The sequence below is a fragment of the Hyaena hyaena genome, unplaced genomic scaffold (assembly GCF_003009895.1).
Source record: "Hyaena hyaena isolate Hyena2069 unplaced genomic scaffold, ASM300989v1 scaffold_395, whole genome shotgun sequence".
NCBI classification, from domain to species: Eukaryota; Metazoa; Chordata; class Mammalia; order Carnivora; family Hyaenidae; genus Hyaena; species Hyaena hyaena.
This window is the reverse complement of record NW_024081029.1, coordinates 809,862-831,850: the sequence shown is the minus strand read 5'-3', so window position 1 is coordinate 831,850 and position 21,989 is coordinate 809,862. Positions and strand designations below refer to the sequence as shown.

Below are 21,989 nucleotides of genomic sequence, written 5' to 3'. Positions count from 1 at the left end.
TCATCATCAGGGAAATACAAATCAAAACCACACTGAGATACCACCTCACGTTGGTCAGAGTGGCTAAAATGAACAAATCAGGAGACTCTAGATGCTGGCGAGGATGTGGAGAAATGGGCACCCTCCTACACTGTTGGTGGGAATGTAAGCTGGTGCAACCCCTCTGGAAAACAGTATGGAGGCTCCTCAAAAAATTAACAATAGAACTCCCCTATGACCCAGTAGTAGCACTGTTAGGAATTTACCCAAGGGATCCAGGAGTGCTGATGCATAGGGGCACATGTACCCCAATGTTCATAGCAGCACTCTCAACAATAGCTAAAGCATGGAAAGAGCCTAAGTGTCCATCAACGGACAAATGGATCAAGAAGATGTGGTTTATCGATACAATGGAATACTACATGGCAATGAGAAAGAATGAAATCTGGCCATGTGTAGAAACATGGATGGAACTAAAGAGTGTTATGCTGAGCAAAATAAGTCAGGCAGAGAAGGACAGATACCATGTTTGCACATATAAGTGGATTAGGAGGAAGCTAACGGAGGACCATGTGGGAGAAGAAGGGGAAAAATAGTTGTGGAGAGGGAGGGAGGCAAACCATGAGAGACTCTTGAATGCTGACAACAAACTGAGGGCTGATGGGGGTGGGGAACAGGGGAAGTGGGGAGATGGGCATGGAGGAGGGCACTTTTTGGGATGAGCACTGGGTATTATATGTAAACCAACTTGACAATAAACTATTTAAAAAAACACAAGTATATATTTTCTCTATCTCTCTAAAGAAAAATTCACCAAAAAATTACAAAAAAAAAAAATAAGTGCTTTATTGAGCATTAACTCATGCAATATAAATCCAGTGTATCTGCTGGCCCTTAAATGAGAGTTGTTGATGAAAGATTAAAATTCATTCATAGGTTTGCTTGTTATCAGTGGGCAATTTAGCAGGAAAACACTAAGGAATCAGCATAGATGAGGCAACTGTGAAAGAAGACCCCTGGCTCTGCAGGAAGCTTATTTGATGTATGGCTCTAGCTTGTGTGAGAGGTCCCTGGGCCGCTTCCATCCGGTAATGATTGAGTGTGGTGAGGATACTAAGACGGGCTCATTCCTGGGAGACACAGGACTCTTCCGATGGGCGACTGACTTGAGGACTCCCCATCAAATGCACTAAGCATTTTTGGCTCTGCCCACCGTTAGATACTACCTACCCAACCTTCCTTCCGAGCCTCTTTCCTCCACATGCGTCAGACCTGCATCGGGGTCTGACAGGTCTCCAAGTCTTCTTGGGCTCCCACCCCATTTTCTCTTAGACGGACTTCTCCTTATAAGTCTCCTACACCTTTAAGCTCATCTTAGATTCTGCTTCTGCAAGGCCTAAGTTAAATAGTGGCCAATTATTTGGTATCTGGTTTAAGGATGGTGATCCTGAGCATTTTTCACATGCCGGCTGATTCCCTTATGTCCTCTCATTTAATTCTCACAGTAACTCTTTGGGTGTTTCTTTTATATGGTAAGTGAGAAAAACAATTCAGTGGGTAATTAACAATTTGACTGGTTCACTCGTCTAGTAGAGGACAATGAAAACTGAATCACTGCTGTAGCCCTAACAAATATTAATAGAGGCTCTTTGGCAGTCATGTATTGCCCACTATAACATTTTCTTACAACTCATGCAGCATTTTGAGGTTAATGTGCCCAATTCATTGATCTGTCAGAAGTCAATTATTTTTTAACTTTTTGTCCTTCCTTTTTAATTTGAATTAAGTGGATATTTTTATTAAAACATTTTTTGTGTTTATTTTTGAGAAAGAGAATCAGGGCAAAAGCAGGGAAGGGGCAGAGAGAGAGGGAGACACAGAAGCCAAAGCAGGCTCCAGGCTCTGAGCTGTCAGCACAGAGCCGGACATAGGGCTCAAACTCATGAACTATGAGATTACACCCTCAGCAGAAGTTGTACACCTAACTGACTGAGCCACCCAGGTGCCCCTGAATTAAGTGCATATTTTCAAAAGACAGGCATAAGTGGTTACTATTGGTGAGAATGTTTTCCTTCTGTATAGTTCTTGACAAATTAGCCACTCAGTTGCCTAAGTGAGTGCACTCAGCACCAGTAAAGAAATGTTGCATTAATTAACAGTAAGAGTAATGCTTCTGTGTACGAAGCCCTTAGAAACTAATACACCCAAACTAAGTACTCAGTTTTCACTTTAAGACTATTGTCATTTCTAACTGTTTTATACAACTTGATATTCAAAATGGAGCGTAATTATACGTCTGCAGTCACAACTACACCATTGTATACATGTCCTTTTTTGTTGTTAAAAAATTTTTTAAACATTTTTTCATTTTTGAGAGAGTGAGTGGGGGAGGGGCAGACAAAGACGGAGACACAGACTCCAACGCAGGGCTCCAACCGACGAGTACTGAGATCATGACCTGAGCCAAAGACAGACACTTAACCAACTGAGCCTCTCAGGCACCCCTACACGTTCTTAACCAGACACACATGGCCTCCCTAACCTAGAAGCAGTTGGATAGGAAAATTAACCTCTGATGCACTGCCCAGGTCTTGGCTTTGGGGTGGCAGTGTAGTATAGTGGGTAAAGCCAGGGCCTGGATTGAAATACAGACTATTCTTAGTGAATGGCAGGTCACTAAGGGCAAGTTCATTGAATCTAAGGTTGAAAAATGGGAGTGAACTATCCTATAGTGGTTTTTTTTTTATGCAAAAAACCCCAATATACATAATGTATTTATATCACTTAGTACGGCTGTTGTGGCCTTCTGTAGATTGCAGTTGGTTTTGTGTGTTAATTGTTTTTCAGCTCTTCTCTCTGCTCAGTCAACAAATGAGAGAAAAATGTAAATATGTATCAGATCAGTGATTCTCAAACTTTGGCATGCATGAGACTCACCTGGAAGACTCATGGTAACAGATTGCTGGCCCCACCCCCAAGGGATTCTGATTGAGTAGATCTGGGATGCATCAGGAGAAATAGCAAGTCTCAAAAAATTCCCAGGTGAAGCTGCTGTTTGGAAATTAAGACCCTACAGCTTTAGCATTCTAATCTTCCATTGCCCCCTGGTGGTTGATTTATGAAATACAACGCGTATTCATTTTTAACACACTTTTCATTTAATGCTCGTTAACTGCCCTATGAAATAAATACTATCTTCATTTTACAAATGACAAAACTGAGATTCAAAGAGATGAAATAATCTTAATATTTTACAAATAGTATATGGATAACCTTTAGATGGATCCAAGACTCTCAGACTCCAAAGACAATGCTCTCACACAGTATGTTATCCTGTCTAAAATACATTTTCATTCCATTTCCCTCAGTAATTATTTCTGAGGAAATAATTAGAAATATGGACAAAGAGGCATAAAGATATTTATCACAACATTATTAATGGTAGTGAAAATCTATAAGTAGCTTTAGTGTCAAAGGTAATGATAGTATATTTCTGAATATTTCACAGGCAATGAGAGTGAAACTTTAAGTATTTTTAATTGTGTGGAAATTGAAAATACAACATGAAGAGGGAAGTGGAGGATATTTCATAAAAGAATTATTTTAAGACTCCCTCCCTCCATGCCCACACTTAAAATAGGACAAAATACTAACATTAGATGGTAGGATTATGTGTTATTTTTATTTGTTACCTTTTACTTTTCATTATTTGCCAAATATTCAACAATGAGTGTGTATCTTGTAATTAGAAAAATATTAGTCATCATTAATTTTTATTTTAATCAATTATATTAAAATTTAGGAAATTCTGGATTTCTATTCATTTATAAAATATATTTAAAGAAAAAGTGATGCTTATTTAGCATCCATTCTGTGCTCAGCACAGTGCCAGTTGTTATAAGGGATACGCAAGGATAAGAACTGGGCCTTTCTTCTTAGGAGTTTTTTTTCCGCCTTCTATAGGCAGAACTAACACAGGAAAAAACACATGATACAAAACAATGTGTGATTAAATATAAAAGATAATGTGCTGTGAGCCCTCAGGAAAGTTGGGGTTGTTAAGCCGGGGGTAGTCTTGAAGGATACAATAATGAAATAGAATGGAAGTAGAACTTTCTAGAATACATGACTCATGCAGAGAGAGAGAAAAAAGTGTGATATAAATGTAGGACTGGCCTGCTCCTCTTTCTCTTTATGTTCTCTAATCCAATTACATGCTTCATTTATGCACATTCCCTCAAGTTGGTGATACTCAGTTTTTTCAGTGGTTAAGACCTTTCTGTCCCTACCTAGTGAATGTGCAGTGGTCCCTTATTTACAGGAAATAGCCTAGCGCATCGCCACTACAACTTTGGTCTACCAACCGGCCGATTCATCTTCACGTGGGGGCGTGTTCAGAATACAGAATCACATGTCGCACTTCAGATGATGAAATAAAACTCTACATTTCCACAAGATTCAGGTGTGCATTAAAACTTGACCAGTGCTGGTACAGCCTGCAACGTTGCCAGAAAGAACCTGAATCCTAGGTTGGGGAGACAACCGCCGGCATGGTTTTGTAGCTAAGGGACGGACAAGGTCCTACCCCAACAAAATTTCCTGCCATTATCCTATTATCCTTCTGTAACTAGCCAGGATTACATTCACCCTGTAAGGGCCTGCTCGATGATTTGGGAGGACTGAATATTGGTCAATACTTGGGGAGGAATCTTTTGCCAAGTTCACCATGGCCAATACCTGCCTTGTGCAGTGCAGAAAGGAATGAGGCATGGTTATTTGGGTAAGCTCAGAGGAAATGACTGTCCAAGTTCTGAGGAAGCACAGAGATAGAGGCAGATAAAATGGGGCGATAGGACAGCAGAGGACCTTTCCTGAGGAGGTGATGGGGCATTGAGGGCAGCTTCATCAATGCCACAATTTTATCTGTGTGGATTACAGCTTCATTGCCTCCTCCTCTGTTTGAAGAATTTTCCTCCACCAGCATGGAATTTTGTTGCTAGCTGAATCTCATTTCTGGCTATGAATTTAATGTATGAGAAAAGGTCCAGTGGCCGATATTACTGGGGTGGAGCTGAGGTACAGAGGCAAGGAAAAACAGGTGGCCAAAACTAAAAGCTACATTCTGTTGTGAGATGGTGATGACCTATTTTCCATCAAGTGTAGTTTTCGTCTGAGTTTTAATTGGGCAGTGGCCTGAGTCACAGTGAAATCTTTGAGGTTTTGTGAAGGAGGGACGGAGCCGTTGATTTTAAGTCCCACATTTCTAGTTCCCCTTTTGGTTTTTAGAAACAAAGTTTGGTTTCCTGAGGGCAAGGTGGATCTCCTTTAGGGTCTTTCGGGTCATGACTGAAGGAGAGTGGGGTAAGCAAAGGCAGAGAGATGGCAAAGCAAGCAATAAAAGTAACCCAAAGGTCATCTCTTGTGAATTTTCTTTAAAAGATGTATAAAGTTAAGACTCTAACATGAGTGACTAAAGTAAAATTTGTTCAGGGGATCTGAAAACCAGAGGAAGAAGCTCCATGGTAATGCCTACCAAGCTCAGTTTTCAGAGGTACCTGTCCCCACATTTCGTCATCCTGCTCTTCTTCCTACTTTACATGAACAAATGTAAGGTTTCCCAGCCAACTGGGTATATGGCCAATATCTAGACAAATCTACTGTAGGCTGTGAGACAAAAAAGCTTATAAAGCAAGTGTGTGTTAGTTTTGCTGGATTCTCTTCTGTGTTGGTTACCCTTGGGTATTATTTTCTTGTTCTCTTTTTACTTTATTGACTAAAGACACCACCAGGATATAGCCAGTCATTTTAGAACCACTGGATGACAGCCACTAGACATAGGAACTCACCCTATGAGGGGCTGTGGTGGTAGGGTGTGGGTGCTAGAGGAAAAGGGGATCACTATCAGAGACTTCCATATTGAGTGTGTGCACCTTAACCTTAGAATTGACTTTGAAAGCTCATTAATAACTTACCAATGGCACAAAGAATAATCACTTTACTGTGAGAAACTCGGGCCTGGTATTCAGCCGGTACAAGGATACTTGAGCTGATGAGGTAAAGTGATGTTCGATAGAGACATCTCCCCACCTCCGTTTTTTTTTTTTCACTCTATATTCTTAGATTCAATGGATATTTTTGTCCCACTGTGCTTTTACATTTTACATTATGGAAATCTTAGATGATAATTTAAGTCATGGTGCCTCATGGATGAAGATATCTGCCAAAACAAATGATTCATATGTTTTATAAAATATTTAAGTGAATGCATATTTTACAGTGAAAGTATTCATATCTAGATTAAAAAATCATGTGGAAAGAAAGTGAAACAAAACCTGTAGTTTTATTTTAGTAAGGATAATTCTTAAGAGACAGTTTTATATAGAAAAAGGTAATGATTTTTCAGTGTGTGATTAAAATATAAAAGTGTGGGTGGTGGATTTTAACAACTGGTCGATGGCTTGCATAATCTACCTCTAAGATCGCTTCTAATCCTGAGATTCTATGTTGCTGAGTATATAAAGCTACAAAGTATGACATGGCTAATTCAGTATCCCATATGGTTTGCCCATAGGAAAAGCACACCACAGGATTTTAATGGGAGCTTGAAAAGCCCTTAAAATTGGTCAATTAATATTTATTGATTATCTACTATATGCAAGACACTGTGCCAAGAACTTCAGAAGACTCAAAGCACAAGATTCCTTTCCTCTTAAACTTTTCAACATTGTATATTCTCAAATTTCTGAGATCTTCTTATGAAATCTCTCCCAGGAAATTTTCTCCTAAGAAACTCCTTAGAGTTAGAAGTAACTTTCTAGATAATTCCAAGAATTCTCCCCCTCTAAGAAGGAATCGACAGATAGTAGGCCAAAGTGTTGTTATTAAAAAACAAAACAAAACACCTAGACATATATTCTAAGCAAGGTAATACAGAGATATCTACTTTACAAAATAATTTACACCATTTAATCAGGATACAAAGAAAATATGTCTGCAAATAATTCTTCCAGGACATGAAGAATAAGTCTTTATGTTGATAGTAGCATACACTGGTAGAATAATTTCTATTATGCTATTAAGGAAAACTGGCCATTGGATGTTTCTCTTACATGGTTAGGATGGTGTTTCCCAAAATGTACTCTCCAAATCCTGCAGAGTATGCATTGGTGATGGGGTGTGGCAAGCCCTACATTGTGTTTTAGTTTATTGATTTCTTTTGAGAGAGAGAGAGAGAGAGAAGGGGAGGGTCAGAGAGAGAGAGAGAGAGAGAGAGAATCTCAAGCAGACTCAGTGAGTGCAAAGCCTGACATGGGGCTTGAACTCATGAAGTATGAGATCTGACCTGAGCAGAAATCAAGAGTCGGACGCTTAACCAACTGAAACACCCAGCTACCCCAAGGCCACCACTTTTTATCTGGGTGCTCAGTCCCAGAGTGGCAGTATTTCCCTCCCCATGTTCCTAAGCCTTGTCTCCAGATCGCTAGTTCTAGGTAACAAGCCTGTCTTCCCCACACTTCTTGAATGTCTTCTTCCTCTGGCTAAGCTGTGTCTACCTGGTAAAGGCCATAAGAAAATTAAAAACAAGAGTAGGTACCAGTGTCTCCTATTTCTGAAATATATTCTACAATGATGGTTAGGCTGGGTCAAAAAGAGTAGGGTAGGATTTGGAGAGTAGATACAAAAAGGAACAGAGATATGTAGTATTAAGATATGAAAATGGAGTAGCAGGGAAAAAAGATAAATAGAAAAGAAAAAAGTCAGAGAAGAAGAGGATTGGTTGACAAGTGATCCATTAGGAGACAGAACAGAAAGGTGGAAAGAGGCAAAGACATAGCAAAGAAGGTAGACATAAAGACTAGTAATGTTTGAAGATTGCTTAGTATGTAAGAAATGACAGAAAGTGGGACAGATAGGGAAGACAAAAATAGGACGCAAAATACAGAACAGTTGACAGAAAAAAGACAGAAGGAAGAAAGGAAATGATAGTGGAAGAAAAAAGAAAAGAGAAAAGTAGTGGAAGAAAAAAGGGGTCAAAAGAATATTAACTAGGGTAAAAAACTGAGAAAGACCAACACAAGAAAAAAGTGTACAATCATTTGGATTATACTGATGTATAGATCTCCATACATAAAATGGAAATTTCATCTGCCTTTCTATCTTGCAAAACCAGAGAATTTTGCAAGTATGGAACTTTGAGAGAAAAAGGAAGATTTAGCAAACAAAGGAAATTAACCCAGACAAGCGGCTTCCACATTTCAAGGATGAAGGTCATAGCCTTTCTGCTTCTTTTTAAGGTCTGTGCTAATTAGTGATAGTACTGAATCTAGCAATCCCCAGGGGCCCAATCTTACCAGCATCACCTGGGCCACTACCTCTATTGCTGGAATGGGGAAGAACTTAAGGATCACCAAGAGGGTTAGGAGAAAAAGTTGGGAAACCACTGTAGAATACCAGATGTAGAATATCAGATATAGAATATCAGGTATTTTCCTTCCCCAAAGAATGCTTGGTTGGGATAATCCCTAGGCCTGAAGTAGTAAGCAGTCTTGCACATGGTCCTGTGGATTGGTCTCTATTTGAAGAGTATCAAATGAAGTGTGTTCATCTGCATTAAGTGGGTCTACATTTATACTCTGAAACTGTGCCCCAGTAGCTAACCTAGACAATGAGTTAGGACTTTCAGTAGGCATAATTGGATCTTCATCAAATGGTCCTTGCCTTCCAATGTCAGATGTAGTTCCAGGGCTGGAGGAATGATACTTTGCTAATTTGGAGCCAAAGCATGGTAACTGTAGGATGCTTGATGGTCTTTGTTGCTGTCTTTCACCCTCATTTCCTTGTATTTCACTTAGGATTCCTTCTGGATTGGGCCCTTCATCAGGTGTACCCATAACAAGCTGCTCAGGAGTAAGGTCAACAGTTCTTTCATTGAGCTGGTTGCCTTCAAATATTTGTTCCAAAGCATTGTTCCCATCTCCTCCAAGATCACCTTTGAGGCAAGGCATATTCTTTGATTGAAGGGAACTGGCTTCAGGAAAGGGCATAATTCCCCTTTGGCTCAGCTGATTCTTCATAGAACATGGCGTGTTCCTCCTCAGAGTGGATACATCATCTCTGAAAGGACTTGGGTTTTGACTTTCTCCAGGCAGTCTTTTCTCTGAGCTGTTTCTTTGGCCAGGTAGGTTGCTGGGAGGGGAGATGGCGTTCCCTGCATGTTCAGTATGACTGTCTTCTGTATACAGAGGGCTGGTGTCTTGGTTCTCCCCTGGTGCAAGGCCGAAGGACGGAGTGTAGTCCTGTAGAGCAAGTGGATCATCCTTGTGTCCTGTGGAGCCACCAGCACAGCAAGGGCCTCTCTGGCTTAGATGAAATACATGTGCTTCTTTTTGACCTGCTGGGTAACTTGGAGGAATTAAGTCTGGGAAAGCCAACTGTTCTCCCTCCGGTGAATTTAACCTAGTAATTTGCAGGCCATAATTCAAATTGTCACTTTCATGCCATGTTGGATTTTTCTGAAGCCCAGCTGGGGTATTGCTAGGATAGGGCTGGTTCTCTTTTTGGAGTGGTGGACTAGGGGGAGCTTTGTGTAAAGTTGTCGGCCGATCCCAAAAGTTTCTGTTAAAATATGGCCTTCTTTCTTTCTGCCCTTGGTCTTGAATCCCATGGTCCCAGGAGTTCCAAGAAGGAAATAGAGTGCTTTCTTCTTGTCCAACGGCATTATTAGCATAATAGCCCCTGTTCTCCACTGGTGGTGGTACAGTAGGAGCTGTATTATATGATGGAAAATTCTCATCTTGGTTCCAGGGATAAAATTCACCATAAGGGAAATCCTCCCTGGGTTTTGACGGATTATCCAAGGAATAGGGAAGGTATTCTTTTGGTTGATTTGAGGTATATTGCTCACCTTCATAGTGTCTAACTGTTGGGCCTTCTTTAAAGCTCGGCTCCTCCATACCCCATCTACTTTGGCCTGGAAAAGATTCATCTCCATTTGGATCAATTGGGTCCTCTTCATTATAAGGGACTGTTTCTTTCAGGTCTGGAGTATTCATGGGGTACAGTGAATTTTTGGGTTGCCCCATAGTATTGGGGGAATCATCTCTCTCATCCCATGTATTGCTTCTAAGGTATGGTGAGTTTTCCCTGGGATTATAAGAGTTATAGTCAGGGTAGTAAACACCTCCCCTCGAGCCATGGGAAGGATGAGGTAAGTGTTCTTCCTGCATCCTGGGATCTTCCTTAATAGGTGGAGAGATTCCTTGATGATTCCAAATATTTCTTCCAGCAGGAAAATGTTCTCTTGCAGGAGAAGGGATTTCCTCAGGGTATACACGTTGATATGTACTGTGCTTTAATTCTGGTCGATTAATTTCTGATTCATAAGGGATTCTTCTTGGCTCCAAAATAATCCCTTTGGGCAAATTCTGGCTTTGGGTTTGTCCATCAGAATTTGGGGCTCTTTTGGACTCTCCTCTTGGGTAATAAGAGTTTTCATGTTGATTAACAGAATTAAAATTTGGGACTAGCATGTTACTCTCAGGATGAAGCAGTTTATAGTTTGATTTATTAACTCCATAATCTTGAGAGTTTCTCCAGGGGCCAGATGGATTCCTTGTAGGAATGACTATTCTTTCTTTTGGACCTATTGGTTTCTCTGCTGGATTTTGGATTTTTTCACTGCGGACAACAGTATCATGTTTGGGACCCAGAGGAGCAACATTTGTTCCCATAGGATGTTTATTTGGTCCCTGAGGCTTTCTTCTGACGTTTCCTGGATTTCCTGTATGAGTGGGGGAATTGCCTCTTGCAGTAGAAGCATAAGCTTTGCGATAAATCGGATTTCCTGAACGAACTGCTTGTTTGCCTTCCAAAGCAAAGGAGTTCCACCGAGGACCCCTTTGAACCTGTTGATTTCTGTAAAAAGGCCCATTTTGTCTACGTCCCATGATAGTACCAGTGGGACGCCATTGTCTTCCTGCAGGAAAACTTCGGATGTTAGGATTTGGATAGTTTTCATAAATATTTGGCTGACTTGGTCCCCACGAGATTTGAGTTCTCTGTACTCCCTGGCCTGAAACATTAACTGTAGGGGGTGAGATAACCCCATTTTGAGCCATAGGATTACTCACAGTGTTTGGGCCATGGCCACTGTTACCTGTTGGGCTGGTGTCATTTCTGCCCTGATTTCCTCCAGGTGCATTTGGTTGAGTAGAATTAGTCTCAGGACCTGTTGAATTACCCGAGGGTTCAGTGGCTGGACTCTCTGTTTTGGGAGGGTCTTTTTCTTTGGGTTTTTCAAAATCTTGTTCAAACATCTCTTCTGAATAATAAGGAGGACGGCCCCCAAATCCCTGATATCCAAAATATCCAAAGTAAGGATTCTGTAAGGAAGAAGATGGAAATCGGTAATTATTATTTGTTTCCCACCATGGTGTTGCTTGGAATTTTTTTAATGTGATAGGGAAATCAGCCACATGCTTCTTTTAAAACTATTAGCTATACTTCCTTTCTTGAAAGTCAATTCCTCCTTGGTTTCCATGACCCAATTCCCTTCCAGTTCTCTCTTCTGGTACTCTAACTTTCTGACTGTCACTTTTCAGTTTCTCTTCCTAGGCCTGGATCCTAAATCTGAGGGGTGTGTGTTTGTTTTTAAAAGATTCCATTTTCTGTCCCTCTCATTCTGCTGTTCTCATTTTATACATCTGCCTTGAGCAATCTATTGCAGGCCAATTTTTTTCAATGTAGACATATACCAGTGACTCCTAAAGCCATAAGTCTGGTCCTTGACACTCTCTCCTGAAGCTAAGGCAGGAAGACTGGGTCACTAAAGATCTCATGGGCACCTCCAAATGAATGTACCCAGAATCTGACCTATCTGTCCCCAAACTTCCTTCTCCAACTTTCTGTATCTAAGCAACACTCACCACTATCGACCCAGTTTCCCAGGTTTCTGCTTTGTATTTCCCCCAGCTGATTAATAACCAAGTCCTATAAAATCTAAACTCTCATCCTGTCCCCTCTTCCTTTATCCCCAGTATTCTTGAACTACTGCAATAGTTTCTTACTGGTTACTCTGAGTATAATTGTACTTTCCTCTAATCTTTCCTGTCCATGGCCATCAGAACAAGAACAGTAGAGGCTGGGGGAAACTCCTGTCACTTTCCTTTTTTAAAAAAAGTTTAATGTTTATTTTTGTGAGAGAGAGAGAACAGGGGAGGGGCAGAGAGAGAGAGACACACAGAACTTGAAGCAGGCTCCAAGCTCTGTGCTGTCAGCACAGACCCCCAGGCAGGGCTTGAACTCACAAACTGTGAGATCATGACTTGAGCTGAAGTAAGATGTTTAACTGACTGAGCCACCCAGGCTCCCTATGTCACTTTTATATATTATTATATTTTATATATTAAAATATAAATATTATTATAACTTTGGTTACTTGTAAACTCAAGATAATAAAATAATATCTACCTTATAAGTTGTCATGAGGGTCAAAAGAGATACCATATCGTACAGCTCAGTGCCTGGCACTTAGGAAGCACCTAACAAATGTTATACATTATATAACACCACCACCACCAATAATTTTTTATAATCATCTGGCCCATAATTATATCCAGCTTCATTTCCTCCCCCTTATACTTTGTGCAGTTGCAAATCACAACTACTACTGCAGCACTATTCACAATGGAATCTAAATGTCTCTCTACAGATGAATGGAAAAGGCAAATGTGGTAAAGCCACACAATGGAAAGCTATTCAGCCTTAAAAAAGAAGAAAACTTCAATATATGACACCATGGATAAACCTTGAGGACAATATGCTAAGTGAAATAAGCCAGTCATGGGAGGAGGGAAATAAACTTCTTAATGCATATGCTAACTGCCTGGGCCATTCGGACTTATTTTCTCATACTATCTTTTTGAAAATTTGAAATGCCAGTTTCTGGGTTGCATACAATGATCTGAATCACTTTATCTGGTAATTCCAATTTCAAAAGGATATTTTTATTTTATTTTTTAGCTTTTTGATTAAAAAAGTGTATATATGTATGCAATCTTTACACCCAACATGGGGCTCAAACTCATGACCTCAAGATCAAGAGTCACATGCTCTTCCAACTGAGCCAGCCAGGCACCCCTCAAAAGGATATTTTTAAAAACACCTTATGCCCTGGCTGATGTAGTAATTTTCAATGTCATGATTTTAACTCCTTGCTCCTTTCCTTACCCCCTCATCTCTCAGAGCTGTCAGGTTCTCCCTATTTCACTGAGAACATATCACTGTTTAGAGGAAAATACGAAGTAAGCTCCTGGAGCAGAATTCCATGCCATAATCACTATAATGACTTTTTTTGGATGACATTGAGCTAGACTATTTTAATAGTACATCACTCTGTGACATGCATTTGGCTCTTCTACTGTGGTGTGGTAAAGAAACCATTGGATAGGACGTCAGAAGACTGACTATAGGGCCACTGTATCCACCCACTCAGTGGGTGAAATTGAATAGTGATGTATTCTCTTTAGGCTTCAATTTATTTGTATAATGAAGGAGTTAGATGATTACTTAATTCCCTTCTGGGGATAACTTTCTAGGATGTGTTCACTTCCTTCTCTTAGTTGCCCCATCACTGTTCTAGAGTCCAGTACCAACCTGGAGCAAAGGTTATTAGGTCAGACTTCTTAGAGAAATAAAAAGAGAGAAATAGGGAGAAGAGAGAGGAAGAGGAAGGGACAAAGAGAGGGAGAGACAGAGGTTGGTACCCATAGAGGAGGAATAATGTATCATTTATATTTGTTACTGGATGTTTTTCTTATATCATGGGCACTTGAGCTACAAATGCATGTGTTGAAATTTAACCTTTTTAATAGATTGGAATAAAAAATCAGAGACTCATGTGGGGAAGGCAGCTTTACTTGTACTCACCCCTCCTTCTTCATTGCTGACTGGTGGACGTCCAAAACCTGGTGGTACTCTCTGAAAGGTGAACACCATAATGAATGTAAGAGAAAACCACATTCTACACTACCATTTGTTTGTAAGACTCAGGTGTCTTAAAAGAGTTCAAGTCAGTGACTGGGTGTTAGCATTATTAGTTTTTAGCTTTTGAATCATTAGCTCTCACAATCCACTATAAATTGTAATTATAACTAATTATAATTATAATCCACCAGTGAATATTGGTAAATATAAAGGTTTCAGCTGAATTCTAGATTATCCTACTCAAAATACCATGTATGGATGCATTTCCTAGCAGTCTCCCCATCCCATTACCTCCAACACACACACACACACACACACACACACACACACACACACACACATACACACACGGAGAGAGAGGATGAGAGAGAGAGAGAGAGAGTGAGAGAGAGAGACTTGAGTGCTGTTAGGATCTAAACATCCATATTAGAACATGTAACAATGGAGATTAAATAATGATGCTATCTTCAGAGTCTATATCACATTAAGGATGACAAACTGCCAATTCTCCTGGATTATTATGCTAACTTTTTAATTTGATCAATGTTTATTTTCCTAATCTAACTTGGAGGCTGAATGCTTGGAAATCAGTCCAACTCCCACAGACCTTCAGGAAATCCCATGTGGATGACATAATAGTTCAGCATGAGGATCATGCTTCTCTGTTTTTTAAATCTTCACCTGGTACTACTACTGCCTTAGTTTTCTTAGTTCAGTATGGCCAGTGAAAGGAAGACACTCTTTTAAGGGAAAAAAAAAAGGTAAGGAACATTTCTTATTCCTTGAAATGAATTGTTCCTAATTGATAAGAAGGTGTCTTGGTTATAGAATTATAGAGAAGAAAAAACAATGCCATAGCTGGAAAAAAAAGCCACCAAATGTTTGTTGTTTCTGTTAGTTTAACAGCAACTGGCCTTTAAACTTTTCTTTAGTTCAAATAGTTTATTTTGTGATTTATATTTTTAATGCCTGTGATTCAATATTGTTTTATTTTAATGATTTTAAACTTTAAAGGATTCTTGCAAATATTATTTTGCAAAATTCTTTATACTGAAATATCTGTGGCTAGAAATAATAAATGGTGGAAAGACCTTAGTCTAATCATAGCTTATCTTATGATTGTCAAACTCCCTTTTGTCTCAATTTCTCTATTCATTTAGTGAAGATAATCTTTGTGTTTTCTAATCTCTTAGGGAAGTGGGGGAATAGTAGCAAAGTAGCGCAATCTTTTAAAATTAATTCATTAATTAAATTATTAGTAGTTGTTTGGTGATTGTTCATGTCTCCAATTTGTCTGAGTAAAATATTCATTAAAATTTTTTTTCCCTGAATGATTAATGATATGATGACTTTTTTCCATACTCTGTACCAACTGGCACATAGCATTCCATTTAGAGAGTATGAACTCATATTAGAGATATGACCTGCTAATATTATTTTTCATTTCTAGTATAAAGAAAAAAACTCACATGTGGAACTTGCCATGGTGGCTGTTGATAGAGAAACATCCCATTGCCAAATGGTGGGAATGCCTAAAAGGAAAGAAAGAACCATAGTGATGTGAAACTGAGAAGGATAAATGGAAAAGGAAACAAATCTGTTAAACACAATTGTTTGAGGGGCGCCTGGGTGGCTTAGTCGGTTAGGCGTCCAACTTTCGCTTGGGTCATGATCTCATGGTTCATGGGTTCGAGCCCCACGTCAGGCTCTGTGCTGACTGCCAGCTCAGAGCCTGGAGCCTATTTCAGAGTCTGTAACCCCCTCTCTCTCTGACTCTCCCCTGCTCACTCTCTCTCTCTCTCCTAGAAATAAATAAAAAAATATTAAAAAAAGAAAACCACAATTGTTTGAAACTTGGGAGTCTGCATCTCCCTTTGCATTAAACTGCAATTTTCTATTTTTAGGGCTGAGATAATAATAATAATAGTAATAAATAATAGCAATTAATATTATTGAACACTTATGTTCTAGGTACTATACTGAGAATTTTATAGTGGTAATCTTATTTAATCCTCACATAAACCTAGAAGATGTGTGCTAAAGACATTATTTCCTTTTCACTGAAGATTTTGAGGTTCAGAGAAGTTAGGTCATTTGCCCAAAATCTCTCAGTTGGTAAATGGTCCAGGAGTGTCTTTTCATTTAATTTTGTGTTATCTCATCTGTAATAGTGTCTGATAATAAATAAATAGTGTCTGTTGATTGACTAAGAGACAGCATTTTGAAAGCTCCACATTGGATGTTATCTAGAGAAACCATTTGTACATCTTCTTGCTTTAAGTCGGAATTATTTATGCCACCCAGAAGTACCGGAAGCAGTATTACCTTTCAAGGCACTATTTTAGATCGTCAAAACATAGGTCTGGAAGAGACATAGAGATCATTTCTTTACTCATGGGGAGCCTGAAGCTCAGAAAGGTAAAGTGACTGCTCAAGATCATACAAGTAATAAGGGCTGGGGCTAGAACTCGATCTCTGTTCCTTGATTCTTCTGTTAGTGCTTATGTCACAATTTCATGCTGTCTCTGCATTGTAAAAAAAAGCTTCTTTAAGGAAATGATGTTTTGGTAATTTAAAAAAACATGTAAAACACTTGTTGGTAATTTTTTTCCTGATAATTTGTAATCAAACAAACGCTGGAGGTAACTTGCCAGGCAACTTTGGATAGGCAGTACAGCATCGTGTTAGAAGAAAGTGGCAAAACTGAAGATTCTATTTCATACACAGCGGCATGTGTATTGAGGAACATTGGAGAATGTGTGTATGCGGGGATGGTATGGCTTTCCAGATCCCTCCGAGCCCATTTATTGACACTGGCTTGGAGTTTTGCCAGGCAAGCCTCACCTGAGGTGGCTGGCCTTCCTCTTCTGGCTGTGCTGGGGTAGGTGATGGCTGCTTTAAAGGCCGCTTTGGTGGTGGCTTTTTTGGTTGAGGCTGGTTGGTTTTCTGGGTCTCTGGGACTTGATCAGTTTTGCTCTTTTGGCGTTTGGGTGCTGAAGGAGAGGAGGGTTTCTGTGGGCGTCCCATGTTTGGTGGTGGTTGAGGCCACATAGGCATCTGATACTGTGGTACGAGCTGAGGCATACCATTTCCATACAAGGGGCCCAGCTGTGCCATCTGTGAGGGTAGCAAATAACAGTCAAACCGTAGGACAGCTGACATTCCAGCTTTTCTCAGCCTGTAATGTCAGTCTCTAAAACAGCCAAAATCTTAAAAATTCTATGAAACTTAATTCAACAATGGAAGCCTCAAGATCTTTAGTAGTTCTTTAAATATTGTCTTATAGAAATGAATTTCAGTCTTCTAGAAAACTAACCAAAGAAACAAAACAACAGACAGAATTAGGTGAGAAATTTCAGCTTAAGAATTTGGCTGATAATTTTCTAACTCCGAAGCGCTGACTCCCATAAAAAGTCAGGTTACAGAGGACTTGGTGTCACATTTGAAACTGTGACTTGTTATTGGCTGGGAAAGGAGAAAAAGCAAAAAGGAGATAAAGGAAGTAAAAATGAGAAGCAGAAAAAAAAACCAATGAAAGAGAGAGAGAGAGAGAGAATAAAAATTCTCTGGGTGTAAGCATCCTTATGTGGTGCCTCTGGTTTTTGGTTATTGGTGAATTTTCATTAATTCCATTTTCATTATCAGAATCTCCACAACTTCAAGGTTGGAAGGGAAACAAACATAGTCATAATCTGAAGAAACTAATTTATGAATTGACCTCCTACAATGTCAGTTCTCATTCAAACATCATTGCTTTGTTTTAACACCAGTGTTAAACACAGTAAAACCAAGAGTGAGAGTTTAAAAGAGTTGTGCCAATCAATAGGTGAAGAGAAAATTGACAACGATGATGATTATAGGTGAGAAGCTTCCAAAGAGAATGACTTGAATAAAGGATTAAGAAAAGTTGATCAAGTCCTTGCTTTTTCCTCCCAGTGGTTCTCATGATCATCACAAAAGTCAAGAGTGACATACAGTATGGTAGTACTTTCATACAACTTTGTCAGAAAATTTATGCCAAAAGATACAATTGATACATGATTTATTATTAGTTGGTTCTAACAATTAGCACTAGTGGTAAGTATAATCTAAATTTATTTAAATAAGATAAAAGTTTATTTCATAATTTTAGTGTTATTTTTCAAGATAATCCAAATAAAATTGACCTCCCCACACACCTGGAGTATTTACTACGCTATTTTTTGTCCTTATTATTTGTGAATATATGTTGTGTGATCTTTTCCCAGAACAAATTTCTCTTGGATGTAAAGAATGTTGGTAATTAATAAGTGATTTTATTTACATGAGAGAATAACAGTAATAAATAAGAAGAAAATCTGGGGTAATGAGACAGGTGAAATGATTTTGTCCCCCTTGAAACTCTTATAATGACTACATTGTAATTAAAACATGTGGATAGCTGTTGGTATCTTTATTAGCTATGAAAAACCTTATAATGTAATTATCTATATATAAACAAGAAATTATCAGAAATAATACAAAGCTGAACTTACATGTGGGGAGTTCATAAAGTTGAATTGACCATATCGCATCATCTGTGACCAAAGGAATCCATTAATGTGGTATAAAGTGAAAACATATTATCTAATCAATCTACAAATCACCAGAAATAAACTGAATGTCTGATTTTAACATAAAACAGTCACATCTTTTACTAGTTATGCATGAATTTAAAATAAGTATGCAATTTAAAAAAACTATGTCACTTTAATTTTTAAGCCAGAATGTTATTTTGAGAAGAACCAATGTAGAGTAATAGAGAATAAAAATCTTGTCTACTTTGAAGTTTTTGAATGTTCTAATTAACTTTTGAAATTCGAGTATTGAAAATGTGATAATTCTATGAAAAAGATGCCACCTGGGTGGCTCAGTCGGTTGAGCGTCCGACTTCGGCTCAGGTCGTGATCTCACAGTTCGTGGGTTCGAGCCCCGCGTTGGGCTCTGTGCTGACAGGTAGCTCAGAGCCTGGAGCCTGTCTTCCAATTCTGTGTCTCCCTCTCTCTCTGACCCTCCCCTGCTCATGCTGTCTCTATCTCTCTCTCAAAAATAACTAAAACATTAAAAATTTTAAAAAAGAGAGAAGAAAAAGATGATTCTCCTTTCTGATGTGTGTTGAATTTGGCTAATGATTTTGGCTATGAGTCATGTCGAAGATATTATATGCCTATGTGTCTACCTTGGTACAAATATCTACCTTTGTTAGCTTGAAAACTTAGCAGAGAAGCCAACACGACCTATACTTGAACACAAATTTACATTTACCTTGGAAAGGAATATTGAAGTACATAGGTAGTATGGTGCTGAAGAAATTACTACTTTGCCTTGATTTGAGAGTTTAAGTCTTTCAAATTTCCCTCCCTCCATCTCTTTCTTAAGAAATTTTATATATCAAAAGGTTTTCCCTATTTTAACGGACTCTCAAGACAGGGCTTACAAATATTCTCCCCAGAGACTGAGTATACATACCTCCTCACTTTTACTGCTAAATCCAGGCATTCGGGGCATTTGCATCTGGAAATGAAAGAATATTGGTGACAAATTCAGAACATAAGTTGAAATAAACCCTGTAATTATCCCCAAGCTATTTAACAATAGAACACAAAAAGGGAAGTCCTAAAAAAATTTCAATACTCACTGGCATAGCAATAGAATTACCAAGCAGACCTAGAAAGACCAGGAGAATCTTCATTTTTCCACTTGGTACCTGAAATACAAAACTGGATTTTATTTTTGGAATGTGAAATAATTTCACTGGCGGCATTCTGCCTAGCTGTCTGTTAAGGAGAGTGTAGAAACAGACCATAATGGGGGCCTCTGCCGCCATTTTTAGTTTATGTTGAGAAACTACTAGTTATTACTTGGTACTACTCTAGGCTGTGAAAAGAGTCTGATTAAAAAGGAAAGATAAAAATGATAGAGAGAGGGAGGGAGAAGATTGATCCCTCAAGATGGGAAGATGGGAGATGGTTTATAGCACTGGAATATGGAGATTAGAAATTAAGAGTTTACCTGAAATACATAAATATTGCTGATTTTGAGTTCTTGTTGCTATGCTGGCTTAGAATGGCATAGTAACGTAACGTCTAATTATAATCACCATTCAGAATAATCTCAGTTTCAGCAAAGGTGCAATCCCAAATCAGTACTTTTACCTACTTTCTAAGATGCCATAGACAACATTCCATGATATAAAGGCAAATTAAATAAGCTGGAATATTCCAGAATCTCACTCTTTTCTTCTTTCTCCTAGTGTTTCTTTTATTATTTTATCTTTAAAAACATCACTTCTGCTCAAGAGCTGGTCAGAGAAATAGAAGAATATAGGCAAAGCTATATTTTTCTCTTTGTTAGACACTGATTAAACATATAGAGGAAAAGATTGAATTTATGGACTTATGTGTGAAGTTTGAGAATGTTTTCATGGGTTTCATTTATCCCACTCCAGTTAATTATGCAAGCCTTGTATAGTTAAGACTTGTAGTTACAACTCTGAACAAAGTTTTTTTTTTTTCTGAAATATTTACTTGTGTAATTTCTTAAGAAAACTTTGCTCTGTTTGCATGTATAATAGAGGAAAATAAAGGTTTTAATCAGAATGATTGATTTCATGATACATAAGATACAACACAATTCCCAGCATAGTAACCAGCACGTAGGCACCAGTAGTTGCTCAGTCTTTTTGTTACTCTTTCCTTTTCCTGGACATGAAATGCATGTAGAAGTATTCTGAGCCAATGCTCACCCTTCTGTTTGCTTCCCATAGGAGCAATATAATTAAAGGACACTTCAACATTTTCCTAAATTATAGGTGCAATCAATTACCTTTAACATATCAGAGAAATCAAGAGAGTTCAATTAAATAAAGGAAGCAGTAATATGTAAATACCCTTCCTGCTAATTAAAGATTTTCAGAATCATGACATTGTAGAAAATTAAAAATAACAACTGAAACTATTGTCTTCAGTACAGGCTAAAAACATGAAGAAGCTAATAAAGAGGATATTGGTAAATGCTTTCCTTTATAAATCTACTTTCTAAGATCATGGCCCAAGATTTGGGGGAAGTTGTTGGATGTTTAATTTCTCTCTTACTTAATCATCCATTTAATCTCTATAGTAGCTGTCACTGAGACTCCTGATAATGTTACACACTTAAGTAGGAAGATGTGGCCTTCTATTTTGCCAATACAAAATGCCACTCACTTTCTCTTTTGTAAAATTAATATATTATGCTGGACAACTTATAGCTTCCTTCTCTCTCTAGAAGTTCATGATTGGATGAAAGTCTATGATTGGTTTATTTTTAATTGAAAATAACACTCATAATGGTTGTTACGGAGTACAAAGACTATGCGAGTTCTTACTTCTTTGTCCCATCTGTGAATTCAGATGCTCTTTGTTTCTTCTGACACATTTAAATAGTGTGTTACTCGCTCAAGTGTACTTCTGACAACTTTTAGTTTGATATGTGACCTGTACGTGTTCTAAAAAATGAATATAAATACTCACCAAGTTATCTAGCTTAGGAATAGAGGCTCCATGGCCATGCTGGAGCGGCAACATTTTTTCACCCAAAATTTGAAAAATATAGGTTTGGTATAAGAGGAAACTCAAATATAGAAATGAAACAAATAAATGAAATGAATAGCAAGACCTCAGCTCTATGGCAGCACATGTCATATTAGTTATTTTATCCAATCAGAGCCCTATTAGAGGGATTTAAAAATCAAGCTGAGTCTTCTATTGCTTTAAGGAAAGGGTGAAAGGTAAATCAGAGAGAAAATGAGCCAGGAACAATATTTTGAGGTACTTCTAATGCAATGCTGACAAAATTTGACTGCTCTATATGCAGATGTACAAAAGCATAGTGTTAAATGAGATCTAAGTAGGTCGGAAGGAAAGTTAGAAGAAAAATAAATCTACCAAATAAACCAACGAGTTTAAAGTTTTATCAGGAGATCAGTATGCAAAAATGACTATACAACCAAGATCAAAGAATGCAATAAG

The 21,989-nt window shown here is 38.4% G+C and overlaps 1 protein-coding gene across 1 annotated transcript; it reads right to left on the bottom strand.

The window, feature by feature from the left end:
- Positions 1–8,501: 8,501 nt before the first annotated feature.
- Positions 8,502–21,545, bottom strand: ENAM (enamelin). The gene is made up of 8 exons (XM_039251781.1): positions 21,492–21,545; positions 19,619–19,687; positions 19,450–19,494; positions 18,477–18,518; positions 16,807–17,079; positions 15,432–15,494; positions 13,906–13,956; positions 8,502–11,360 (listed from the first exon to the last, which is right to left on the bottom strand). The coding sequence occupies exons 1-8, from the start codon at positions 21,543–21,545 to the stop codon at positions 8,502–8,504; spliced, it is 3,456 nt and encodes a 1,151-aa protein (XP_039107712.1).
- Positions 21,546–21,989: the final 444 nt, after the last annotated feature.

Bases quoted from the DNA above. Each gene is read 5' to 3' on its own strand.
- ENAM (XM_039251781.1), bottom strand. From the start codon at position 21,545: ATGTTGCCGCTCCAGCATGGCCATGGAGCCTCTATTCCTAAGCTAGAT. The intron at 19,688-21,491 runs GTGAGTATTTAT...TTTGTATTTCAG, and splicing joins TTCCTAAGCTAGATAACTTG to GTACCAAGTGGAAAAATGAA. The intron at 18,519-19,449 runs GTATGTATACTC...CTTTGGTCACAG, and splicing joins TTAGCAGTAAAAGTGAGGAG to ATGATGCGATATGGTCAATT.